The sequence below is a fragment of the Etheostoma cragini genome, chromosome 14 (genome assembly GCF_013103735.1).
Source record: "Etheostoma cragini isolate CJK2018 chromosome 14, CSU_Ecrag_1.0, whole genome shotgun sequence".
NCBI lineage: Eukaryota > Metazoa > Chordata > Actinopteri > Perciformes > Percidae > Etheostoma > Etheostoma cragini.
The window spans coordinates 18,986,489-18,999,695 of NC_048420.1; the positions used below are offsets into that span (position 1 = coordinate 18,986,489).

At 39.1% G+C, this 13,207-nt stretch overlaps 2 protein-coding genes across 2 annotated transcripts in view; one reads left to right on the top strand and one right to left on the bottom strand.

Annotated features, from left to right (window-relative positions):
- The window catches only part of cdca5 (cell division cycle associated 5), a 1,621-nt gene extending 1,024 nt beyond the window's left edge, over window positions 1-597 (bottom strand). The window contains exon 1 of the mRNA XM_034892782.1: window positions 6-597. Coding sequence (XP_034748673.1) covers window positions 6-287 — 282 coding nt within the window. The 5' untranslated portion in view covers window positions 288-597. The remainder of the gene's footprint in view (window positions 1-5) is intronic.
- A 33-nt stretch (window positions 598-630) lies between these two features.
- Window positions 631-12,845, top strand: psmb2 (proteasome 20S subunit beta 2). Its single transcript, XM_034892343.1, has 6 exons — window positions 631-881; window positions 1,638-1,760; window positions 2,395-2,465; window positions 11,146-11,308; window positions 11,793-11,842; window positions 12,624-12,845. The coding sequence occupies exons 1-6, from the start codon at window positions 791-793 to the stop codon at window positions 12,723-12,725; spliced, it is 600 nt and encodes a 199-aa protein (XP_034748234.1). The 5' UTR covers window positions 631-790; the 3' UTR covers window positions 12,726-12,845.
- The last annotated feature ends 362 nt before the right edge of the window (window positions 12,846-13,207 follow it).

Consider the following 13,207-nt stretch of genomic DNA (forward strand, 5'->3'; position numbering starts at 1 on the left):
GTGACAGGATCTGGCGTGGAGACATTCGACTTCTTCTTTTGACTACTTTCCAACCCGGACCGTCTCGATGTGTTCTCCTTGTTGTGCTCCGACGGTGCAACTGTTTTTCTGGGTGCTATTTTTCTCACCGTGATGGAACGTTTAACAGCGACCGAGGCCAGCGCCATGTTGTTGCCAGTTTTAACGTTAGCCTGAGGAGGAGAAGTCAACCGCGGCGACCGTCTTCTCTGCGAGCCGTTAAGATTATTAGATTCCGCCATTATGTTTTGAAGCGTCCCTTCGTTCATACTGACCCCTTTCCTGATGAAATAACGGATTCTCGTTGGATTTACTTTACAATCGGTAAAATTGTATCGCCACACGACTGACACAACAACAGTCCGCTCAAATTACCCGCCCGGCGCCCGAGTCTTCTTCTTTGAGGCTGATTGGCTGTTGCCAAGCGATTTGGGCATTACCGCCACCAACTGGTATGGAGTGTGGATCAGAAAAAAGACTAACAAAAAAATAAATACATATACAGACTCATATATTCTCAATCATACTAATTTGTCTAGGATAAATACACTTCTTATCCTTGTAGTTTTTTTTCTAATAATAGATAAATATATTTGCTGTGGCATGCCCGCCCGATTCGCGTGGAAAGGACGAAAAACTGTTTTCCGGTGACGACAACAGTCTGCGCCACCGATCCCAAACTTTTGCTGTGTAATCCGTAGAGCCGAGGCTGAGAAACGTCTTCTATCTCCGAGTGTTATTGGCATATTTCAGCTCATACCTGTCAAACAGAATGGAATATTTAATCGGGATACAGGGACCTGATTTTGTTCTCGTCGCAGCCGATAATGTTGCAGCCAGCAGCATTATTCAGATGAAACACGGTATGACAACGCATTAGCTTAGCGTTAGCCATTCAGCCAGTTGATTTAGCTAGCTAAACCTGCTAACAGTTTTCACCTTGTTCACACTAAACCCACTTGTGCTACTGAGAAATAATCATTGAAGCTTTTCAATCGTACGGTATATTACTGTGTAACTCCCCCTATATTCACAATGTGGCCGCATATTCACAATGTAACTTTAGCTGGCAATGCTCAACGTAGCTATGTTAGCTAACGTTACGAAAAGTTGAAGTCGCGAATAAATCTTTCCCATTCGGTTGTTGTAGTTTAGATTATTTGTTTTGATTAGTCTAAATGAAATACATATTTATTTTTAATAATTTAATTAGTTCACGTTTTATTAAATCGGACTGAAGTTAGGAAAAGCTTCCCGAGTAGGTCTTTGACAGCGAAAGTGAAAGAGACTAACGTTGCCGTTACTGATGTGACGCTGCTCACTCTGGCACCTTCATTTTCCGTCGAACTTTAGTAGACTTAGTCTTTTTACATAGATTACTTGTAGCAGATGTAGTAGGTGGGGTTTTTAGATGGAGGGAGAGCCCTTATGTGTATATTCTAGCTGATGCTACTTTGTGTTATTGGATTATTTAATTCATTAGCATTAGTTATGTTTACATGTGTCTGTGTTAAATGTTTTGCCTGAGGACCCCTTTTATATGAGATGGGCCATCTCAAGAGGTTCATGAACTGTAATTCAATTCATTTATTCAATAAATTCTTTTCTATGCTTTTCAGATTATGACAAGATGTTCAAACTAAGTGAGAAGATTTTGCTGCTGTGTGTTGGAGAAGCGGGAGACACAGCACAGTTTGCAGAGTACATCCAGAAGAATGTTCAGCTCTACAAAATGAGGAACGGTAAGTTGGTCAAGCTCTCCTTCCTTCTCCATCAAAGTTCCCAGTTTAACTACAAAATGTCTACTCATTGACAATACTGTTATATTGGAAGGCAAACTGTATTTTCTGAAGAAGTACCCAACAAAATGTAATGTTGCTCAAAAACCTTCAATACTGATACTGTGACTTGAATGTCAGTTCCAGAACAATACTTTTTCTACCTATTTGATAGAATCTATTTTTATAAAAATAAATTACAAATTGCAGTACAGGTCTTTTTTTATTCATTTTTCAGCCCCTTTACTCCTGTGTGACATACACTGTAGTCAAGCCTCTCAAAATACAACAACATACACACATGAGCCCTGTCTCTGTGCCTAACAGTGTTTTTCCTGCATGTTTCTACTCGGCCTGTGTGTAACGTTAGACAGCCAATCACAAGCATTATTAGATCCTGGTACAAGCATGCTGCATGTTTATTGGCTTGCTGACACTGTGAGATTTACTCCTTAGGTATTGAAATTTGGTATTGAATGACAAGACATTTTCCATTCCTCGATAATATGGAGGCCATTTGGTTGGTGCCTAAAAGTATTGGAGTTTGGTACCCAGCCCTCTCTAAAAGTTTGTTTCTGATGCCTCCTTATTTTTGTAGGTTATGAACTCAGTCCATCAGCAGCAGCAAACTTCACACGAAAGAATCTTGCAGACTACCTTCGAAGCAGGGTAACTATCAGGATACACACAAAATACTAATCCTTTTACAATACAATCAACACATCCTACAACATAATTTAAATGTCATACTTAACATTCAGTTGCCTTTTAAATCATGTGAGCTCTAAGCTGTCTTTGTAATATTGATAGATTTATCAAGAGAAATATCCTACAGCGTATAGTGAAAACTTCATTGTTGATATACCTTTACTGTTTGTGATACAGTTATATAATGTTGGAACATAACAGCTCAAACTATGAATAGACGATTCAGATCAGTGTCCTGTGACGGCTAAATTAAATTTCTCTGGACCCTAGCATCCAGTTTGCCGTTAGTTGTTCATGTTAACCAAACGGCTGAGATTTAGCTGTCTTGGATTAGGGTTAGGGTTGTATGAGGTCCGGAATCTACACTGATATGATCATACTAGGTTTTTTGTTTTAGGTTATGTAATTTATTTGATCTCGTATTACTTGACACATCTATGAGAAATTCCATTTTTTTTATGGTTGTTTGAAATAATTTGTTTCTGTGTGCACTGGTCTCAATCATTTCCCATAAAGCAGTGTAGTATCATTTAAGCAGGATCATTTATTGTGAGAATTGTGTTCTTATACCCTGTGAAGATGTTGTCTGTTTTACTGAAGTGTATATATACATATATCTCTTTTAGTTGAGCAACACAATTTATTGTTTAAAACTCATATCTGCGCACTATAACAACGAGATGATGTCTTTTTGTGGGTCCATTTTATAAAGTTTGGTCCACTTTGGACCCTCACAGCAGATAGCCAATACAATTATAGCAATGTGTTTCTGACTGAGAAAATCAGCTCTTTGTTTACAGCCAGTAGATATGCACATATTTATTAAACAAGATAATCTCCACAACGTAACACACTTTTTAAAAGAACATATAAATAACCATTTGCTCAGAATTCCCAGTAGCCAAAAAAGGGTTTTCAAGATAGAGGGAAACTAACCTGAAGCGCCAGAATTTTTGTTACTCAAAACTATCTGCGAAGGCGTCATTGGAAACTGTTTGGAAAAGGGCAGACACATAAAAAAACAACCTCCCCTCACAAACGCATTACTTTAAGCCTGACAAGGTGGCTGCTGCCGTGCAATGAAAGAGGGAAAGATCATTTGTAATTAAACTTGTAAACGTAGCCAAATGTAATTGAAGTTAACTGTTATACAGCAACTTTGCCAAAACCAACTAAAGGCAACCAGCAAAGTAATGTAACGTGGTTTTACTGTCATTGTATGCAATTTCTTTTACTATAATTTCAGATACGATTGTATACAATTTTAAACTGGTCTTTGAATGTAAGACCACTTACACATTTAGAAAACAACCTGAAGGACCTTGGGTGTCAACACAAATGTAAATTCAACTTGCGCCATATGCTGCATTTCATGATGCTATGTTTTCTCTGACCTGCCCCATCTTTTATGCTTCTAATGCACTTTTTCTCCCTTTTTACCTGTGTGCATAAACACAGCTTTTTAAACCCACTGCAAAGAACACCTGTATCTTTGTATATTTCCCCAGTTAACAAAACAGTAGCTAATTAATCCCCTGTACCAGTGGTCACCCTCTGAATTAAGCATATTCATTATGGAGTAATGAGTGAACAGACCTATAAATATTTTAATTTCTATTTTAACTTAATTACATTCCTCTGTTAGCACTTGCAATCTCATTTAGCCGTAGGGAACGACTGATAGAATCACAAATTAATTCCCATAAGTTAAAGTAATACTCATTTCAAATGGCAGGGATGGTAACCATATGTGGTAGGTTTATTCATCCACATCAAAAATGTGTTTTAATTTCTGCTTGAAATAATTCATTTTTATTTTGCTAAAACAGGAAATTAAAAACACTCAAACACAACAGAGGGACCTATTGCTTGCTACCCTTGCTTGTCTTGAAGACGTGACACTACTGTGATGTAGCGCTACTCTGAAGTTCAAGTGGGAATAAAAGTCTCACTTGCAATTAATCGGTTTGTGTCATTATCAGCTTGAGACATCTAAGCTGAACCAGTAGATGTATTTTTGACAGAGCCAGGTACATTTGTCAGCTTGTTGTGAGCGTTGACGGAGGTTTCTCCCTTAGAGACTTCATGACAACACCTGAGCCTGCAGCATCGTCTCCCACCTCAACTGCGCGGTTGATCTGCGTATATGATCAAAAAACCATGGTTTTGACCTTCAACACTTAAATACCAAAATGTGACCAAACAAAACTGTCCAAAAACACATTTGAAAGGTGAGAATCTTACACTAGCCTGGATGTCAAACCAGGGAAGTCAACCAGTTAATTTAACAGTCTACATGTTTGTGTGTTGGCATGTTTATTTATGCTGAACAAGTCTTGAAAAGTGCTGTGCTTTTGAAATCATTGTGTCCTTAAGGCCTTGCAGAGACCTTAGAGCCCTGCAGAAGCAAAGTACACTCTTACACCAGGCTGTGCAGTGGAAGGCACACATCAAGAACTAGATTTAAGTGCATTTATACTACATATTAAAAAAGCTTGGAGGCTTACTCACTGAATAGGTTTTTTATCTGTTACCGGAAGACTGTACTTTACACTTTAATGTTTAGAGGTGCAGTTACAAACGTCAGTGGAGTTTCAGTTACACCCCCAATTGCAGGACTGAGTATTAAGCATATTTATTATGTACCAATCATCACGTATCAGTTTAGGGATCAATGTTTTTCTTGTAACAAAGTCGATTCAATTTTATTTACTTTATTTTCTCAACACATCAAAGTGCCTCAAAGGGCTTTACTGTCTTCATGAGCAACACACAAAACCCTTGATGCTCATAGGACCCCCCCAAAAAACCTTTTAACTTGAACAAAATATGCCAAACAAGTCAATAGGTAAATACATCTAAGAATCTTACCAACTTTTAAAACTTTGCACTTTTCAATAACCTACTGTTTGATACCCAACCCTAGTAACGCACATCATGCCGACCTTTGGCCTTTGCCACCCCCAAATCTGAGCATCCACAGAATAAGTGCATACCATGTGTGCTTTAAAAAACATTAGGGTATATATTCGTATGGCTGCAGCTATCAATTATTTCCCAATATTAATCAGTTAGACACATTTTTTTTTTCATTTATCGATTGTTTGGTTCATAAAATGGTGAAAAGGGGCTATCATAATATACCACAACCCAAGATGACATTTAAAGATATTCAACTTGACACATACGACGTTTTCATTTTCTGTTGATTGACTAATCAAATAATTAACAACTTTTTTCAGATCAACATATTTTACATCTGTTTTACCTTCTAGTACATAGTTCATGTTAGTGTTTGTGAGGCATGTGTGGTTCTGGACGCACTCTGCTCGGCAGGTCAGCTCTGCTTCTTGTATCCGTGCGTTGTATCTCTTGCACTAATTTGTTAAGAGTAGTGCTGCTGTTGCCTGTCACAATAGCAGAAGGGTGAAAATAATTACAAAAAACAATTAGTGTGGCAGAGAAGGGAATGTGGGACACATCGAACAGGGGATAGGGGAGGAGGAGGTGTGGGGGTCCCCGGGGGAAACAACCAGGCCCAGTAGACAACACTCCACAGACTGGAGTGTGAAAGAGTAGGAGTCAACATATACACAGATACAAAATGCATGCACACAGGAGGGGCCTATAGGTTCAGGACGGTTTTTATTCTGTCAAGGTTGTACATTTTGTGGAGGATAACATTTATATTCATGTCTTGCCATAAGCTGCAAGTGTATCGTTATTTTTGTGCCTCACGGTTATGAATTTGGTTCTATGAGTGCAGAACTTACTAATGCTGCGTTCTCAGGAGTGCTCAGAAACTGAAGCAATAGCAGTTTCTCGTCTGCATCCCACACCTTCCTCCAGCTATGCTCTTCTCACATTCATCAACCTCCAGAGTACATGGACATTTGCAAATTATGTTGTATAAACAAGTTATTTTTATTTTTTTATGGTGTTTCCCCTCAAGAGCATCATGAGTACGTAGAATATGTAATGTGTTGTCCATTTGAATGTGAAACAGGGAATTATCTGCAAAAGTCTTTAATTGTTTATTAATAATAACTAGAAGTAGCGTTTATTTTACCCACAAATACCGTTGCTTGAATCTGATGTGCTTTTGTGTCCTATTCAGGGCAATAATAATTCTGTTTGAAAAGTGCTTCCGAAACCATTTAGTACAAAGATCACAACTTTAATTAATGGTTCCTTATTTTAATCATCCATCAATCTACATTATAATTCCCATTAATAGATTAATCATTTGATTTTAAGTGGCAAAAAATAGTAAAAAAGGTACCCAAGGTGGATTCTTTAAACTTCTTTTGTTCAACCAACAATCCCAAACCCTAAAGATATCCAATGAACCATATCAAATCCTGACATTTGAGAACATGGAACCAATGATACATTTTGGTAAATTGGCTGAAAAGAAATGGCTAAAACAATTAATAACTAAGTTAATAAAATCAGAATTGTTCAAAAATGTTTTTCTGTCAGTCGACTAATAATTCCAGGTCTGCAAAACTTAAGAAAAAAAAAAAGAAAATTCTAAATAATCATCATCATTCTAGAAAATGTATCTATCATAATCTATCAGCTGTCACTTTAAGGAAAACTGTAACGAAATTCCTCAAAATGATGAAAGATAACAATTGTGAAGCTGTTAAGAGCCACAGCTTTTAAAAACAAAATATTTCCAACAACAATCAACATGTACAACATAGATTAAGCCCATTAGTTGGCTAAAATGAAATTTATTGTAGATGTAGGTAGATGAAAAATCCCTGTAGTCCAAGACTACAACTCTCACTTCTTGTCTGGGGAACTGGCTGCATATGTTGGAATTTATTTTAATTAATATGATTAAATCATTGAGGATTAAAGTTTGGCCCAGACAGAAAGGAACGATAATGATCTGCTTTTGTATATCAATTTCCACCCCCCTACCATCCTTGAATCATCTTCTGAACCCCCCACCAAAAGAAATCGTCACGTGATCCCACTGGCACATCCAGACCCTCAGGTTAAAAACCACTGGCTGATAAATTAATCGGTGGTATACTGTTAATTCTGATGGCCTTATTCCTGCAGGATAAATGAGATGAGTCCTTTAGTCTGAAAGATGTCATACCCCAGTGGCTGCAGACCTCCGGGAGGTGTAGTTAGCTAAAGTCAGTAGAGCATGTCGGTGCAGAGTAAGAGAAACCCTTTTCACATACGGCTGTGTGCTTACCAGCCTGCCGTCCAGAAAAACAACTCCGCTAACCTCTGGAGTCCTGCGTTCACTCAAGCTTTAGAGAGGAGACAAAGAAAAAGCGGTAAGCATAATCACCTGAGGCCTCAACTCTGCTGCATGCATATCAGTAATGATACACATGAAATTCACAACAGACCAAAACAACTGCAAAGTTTTAGGGGCATAGAAACTCTGCCTCTATTTGTTGTAGCTTCCTGTCTGATGTACTGTAATATTGGCAAAGAATTGCCTACTAAAGATAAACACCGATTGAATTGATATTGAACTGACAGGTGTTGTAGGCTGAGACATGAAGTTAAATAGATACAGCAAAACTCAGGGGAGGCAGGTGGTTTATAAATATCGCATTTGATTTTTTTTCAGGGAGATTATGTAGAAGCCTTAATGCCTTGCGGTCATTAGTTTTTGTATATATGAAGATCCAGTAAGCTGAAGAAGTAACATTTTTGTCTGTAAAGTTTGAGCAGGTTATTTTTAGATTTCACCTTTATAGCCACAGCAACAGTTAGCCTCTGTGCGGCAGTGATCTACAGCTGGGCCCTTATGGGTTTGTAAAATATTTTGTAGTACGGGCACACAATGGGTACAAATAATTACTGGCGCCATATTGCACACGGCTCCCCTGCTCCTGCACAGATGAACAATTAATACAGCAGATTGAGGAGAAATGCCAATAAAGAGAACATGCCCCGGGGCAGGGTGCAAAGTAGGGGAGGTGGGAGGAAGGAAAGAAGGGAGGGAGTGCTGGAACGTGGAAGAGTAGCGTTGAGCATGAGTTTCTGATGATTTGAACGGCCTGACCTTAATGTGTGTCACAACTAAAGCTGTTTTTGCCTTGAATCCTACACTGCGGATGTCTTTAAGGAATAGAGCCATATTTTTGGTACTTATTTGTTTTCATGCTAAGAGTTAGATGAGAGGATCAATACAACTTAACGTATGTCTGTACACTGTATAAAGCACCGCCTGAAGCCACTTAGCTTAGCACAAAGAATGGGGGGGGGGCGGGGGGGCTGTTAGCGGCTAGCTTGGCTCTGTCCAGTGGTAGCAACAAACTCACCAATTACACTACAGCAACAAGAATGCAATATATAATGTATTTTTGGGAATGTCAAACTCTTCCTTTAAAACCAGGTGGAGTGGGTTGGTGTTTCCTAAAGGCGACGGTAGCAATGCACAGGTGTAGCTTTTTTGTTTTTTGGTTTGGCTGAGTGCAAGAGTTGCAGTGGGGGGATAAAACATATGCGTATTGTTTGCATGTGAACATGGGTGTGAGTTCAGGTGGCTGGGCTAACAAGGTGCCTGGTTTCCTCCGAGGTGACATGGGAAGGGAATGTTATTTTGATGCCAAGACCATATTATTGTTACATTGTAACCAGCGAGACAGGTGTCTGGTGGGTGGGGGTGACGCCACTGGGGTGTTTGCAGGCTCACAGAGGAGTTAAAACACACACACACACACACACACACACACACACACACACCCACCCTCTTAGATATTCATCCTTCTTCAGTGTGTCAGTGTCTATTGTTAACACACAGACTTAAGCTCACTCCACAGGGAGCATAATGATCATCATTGCCCTTGTGGCAAACGCAGCGCTAACACACAAGTCACATAAGCAGATTGGCTCAGAGTTAAATTGACATTAGAGGACCGATGTGCAGATCACAACTCACCTGCCGTTGTATGATTCATATTTGCTTTACCGCACGACCGATAATGAAGTGTTATCTTTGTTATTGCACTTAAACCCAAAACACAGCCCTGCTTCTGCCTCCATCAAGAATTTAGGCCAACACTTGTTTTGAAATCCCCAAAAATTATCTGGCTTTAAAGGGATTTTTAAAATGAGAAACAGTAGCTTGCAACAACGAAGAGAGAAAATTAGTGTTTGGAGGAAGAGAAGAGAGAGTAGGCTGGAAGCGTAAAAGATGTAATTTAAAAAGAGAAGAAGAGGGGGGCGAGGAAGGGGCAAGAGAAACGACTTTAGAAGTTTTTAATGAGCCCTGGCGCTACTCCAGGGCACAGGGTGAAGGCGGCGGAGAGGGGAGGCGGGAGGGATGTAAAGGAGGAATGAAGAGGGAGGTAGGGCGCGATGAAGGGAGCAATAGGGGTGCTGACTCCCAGCAGATGTCGCACTGCCTGCTAGTGACACTCTGATTCCCCCTCCTCACACACAAACACTCACCTCCTCTGTCCTGTGACGCCCTTTCCCCTCTCCTCGCCCTCCACTCTCCAGCTACCCCTCCCCTCTCTCTCTCGCTGTCTCTGCTGTTTATGCTGCGTTAATGTGTGCATCACTCCATGTTTCTGCTAAGCTGAAAAGTCAATAATTAAATAATTGCAATTGGTTGAGAAAGAAAAGTTGCACTTTTCAAGTGGGAAGATGTCTTAGGGTTAGGGTTAGAAGCACAATTAAGAGAGATAATACGGAAGTGTATTACATTCACCACGGGAAAAAAAATGTAGACACCCAATCTCGTAATACTGAGAAAATAACTCAAAATTTTGAGGACAGATCTCGTAATTATGAGATAATTTAAAAAACCTGGACAATCTCATATATAGTACTTAAAGACAATAGCATCTCCCAATGTCTCAAACCCAAACCAAAATAAAAATGGATTCAACTAAACCGGTGAGATGTAGGCATCTTTGCTTCCATGGCATCAGCTAGCCTGAAAGCTTCCCACAAGGGAGCTGTTTTTCTGTTGTGAAAATGCATAATCATCTCATAATTACGAGATCTTTTCTCAAAATTACAAGATATGAATTCATAGTTATGATATCCTTTCTTAAAATTAGGATCTCCTTATCTAATAATTACGAGATCTTTATTCAATATTACGAGATAGGAACTCATAATTACGAGATCTATTCTCAAAATTACAAAATCAGATCTCTTAATTTCAAGATCTTTTTCTCAAAATTACAAGAGATGAACTCATAATAATGAGATCCTTTTTTTAAATGATGATCTCATAATCTAATAATTATGAGATCTTTTCTCAAATCTTGAGTTATTTTCTCAATATTACGAGATAAGGTGTCTACATTTTTTGTTTTATATGGTGAATGTAATACGCTTCTGTAAGATCAGGTGCAGACAGTGATATAATACATATGCTGATAGTAATTTCAGTGCAAACATTTTGCAACATGGGCATAGACTACACACAGTATACTTATATTCACAAATCCAGCCAATTGCTAGCTGTTATGCTTTCTGTGATCCTTACCTGTGATGTTAATTTTACAAAAAAAAAATTCAACCGTGCAAACAGTTGTATAATTTCCTCTTTGCTTCTGGAATATTTTAATAGGTACACAGAATCAACAGAATAAACACAGAAAACGCTTCTTATAGTTGTGAATAATATTCCTCCTCTCTCCAGACTCCATATCATGTGAACTTGTTGCTGGCGGGCTACGATGACACAGACGGCCCCGGTCTCTACTATATGGACTACCTGTCTTCCCTGGCCAAGGCCCCCTTCGCTGCCCACGGCTACGGAGCCTACCTCACTCTCTCCATTCTTGACCGGCACTACAGACCAGGTCAGGGCAGAGAAATGCCTCATGCATGTTTGTTTTTCTGTTTATTGTTCCTGTGAGACTGAATACACGAGAGAGAAATAAAGCACATAATGCAAGTCTGTAGAACGTTCAAAGGGTTACAGAGTTATTCACACTTTGGTCACAGTACAGACTTGCGTCACTGTAAGCGCGGTCTTTTAAATGAAATGATTCCACCTAATGGCAAATGACTTGTGTAGGAACAAGACAACAATGTAGGTTAGTTCCATGGCATAAATCTGACAAACAAGCTTTAAATGTTTTTAGCAATTAATTAACTTGTCCTGTTATTCTCCCTCTCATGGCATTATGCTCTCCCTTTTCTCCCCAATACCACACTGCAAACACCACTTAATTTCTGTGTTAATAAAGCAGCCTTTTCTCATTTGAATCTATATTATGTCTTCGTCATTTTTTCCCCCTCCCATTTCAGCATTCTCATTTTCTTCTGTTTTTTTTGTTCTAGATCTGACCCGAGATGAGGCAGTGGATCTACTGAAGAAGTGCGTTGAGGAAGTGAGTTCAAGAAGTTTCACTCTACAATTATGAATAAGAATGATAAACATCTTGTTCAATTTTTATTTAATTTGGTTGCTCAGCCTTTGAGATAGCAACTTTTTTTCTGCATAAGTGGCATCTGTACTCTCAGGAACTTAGACAATTCACTCTAGTTTAGCTCACAGGGAATCACTTTTATTACTGGGAATTCACATTAAAAGCGAGCATCTGTTTGATCCCCACTGACCTTCGCTTCAACCTTCGTTCGGCAGCAAAGACCTGAGACGACCGCTGCCGGCCAAACTTTCTTCACCATGCTAAAATGTACTAAACAAAATATAGTTTTCATGTAGGCTGACGGATTTGAATGGGAATCTGTAGAGACACCGGCGATCTTATAGCCACACTATGAGTAATATCAATCATTGGATACCGTTAATAAATTCACAACATGTAAACAAAGGGAGATGTGTGTGATTTATTTTTTAAACAGCTGTTTGTGGAGATTATGCTTCACTAAGCACGCCAGAGGAAAACAAATAGACTTGCAGGGGGTCCCGTCCTCTCGGAATCATTGTGGATTGATGCATTGAATAAAATGGTATTTGTTTCCAGAGTCGCGCAAGTGATGTGCGTCAAACACTTTTTATGTGGCTCGGCTTTTAGCCTTAATAGTCAGTGTTGCACTTTTGTAATCCCTCTGCATCCCCTTTCTTTTTCTGCTTCACTTGTTTCTACATCCATTCTGCCTATTTGTGCCTTAATCTTAATATTTTTTGTCTTGTTCTCCCTCCTCCAGCTGAACAAGCGCTTCATCATGAACCTTCCCTCCTTTACTGTCCGTTTGATTGACAAGGAGGGCATCCATGACCTGGAGAAGATCACCTCTGGCGCCAAGTGACCGCTCACTGCTTAACTACCAACCCTTCACGCCCTCGTTTCTTTCCTTTTTTTTTTTTTGTACCGTTGACCTCCTTGCTCTTTCTGTTCCAATAAAAAGTGACACACAGTTGAGATACAAGCTCTTTGTCCCTGTGGTGCTTTCTCATTGCTCTCTAGTCTACTCATCTGCACATAGAAAGAGAACAGCCTTCTGGCTGTGTACTTTTGCACTTGTACTCAGTGAGTGTGCATGTGGGTAATGTACACTTCCTCATGCTTGTACACGTGTAATAAAACATGCATGCACAAAATGTTTTTTCTTAAAAACAGGAAAACTAGTTTTCTCATAGATTTGTTCCCTGAATGACCAAGCCATTTAGAAGTTTCGGTTATATAGTATGTATTAGTAGTCCAAAAATCATGTTTAGTTTAAATGGTGTTTTAGAACGCTTGTATTTATTATTGTATATTATTTTTTAAGCAATAAGAAGCAGAAGAAGG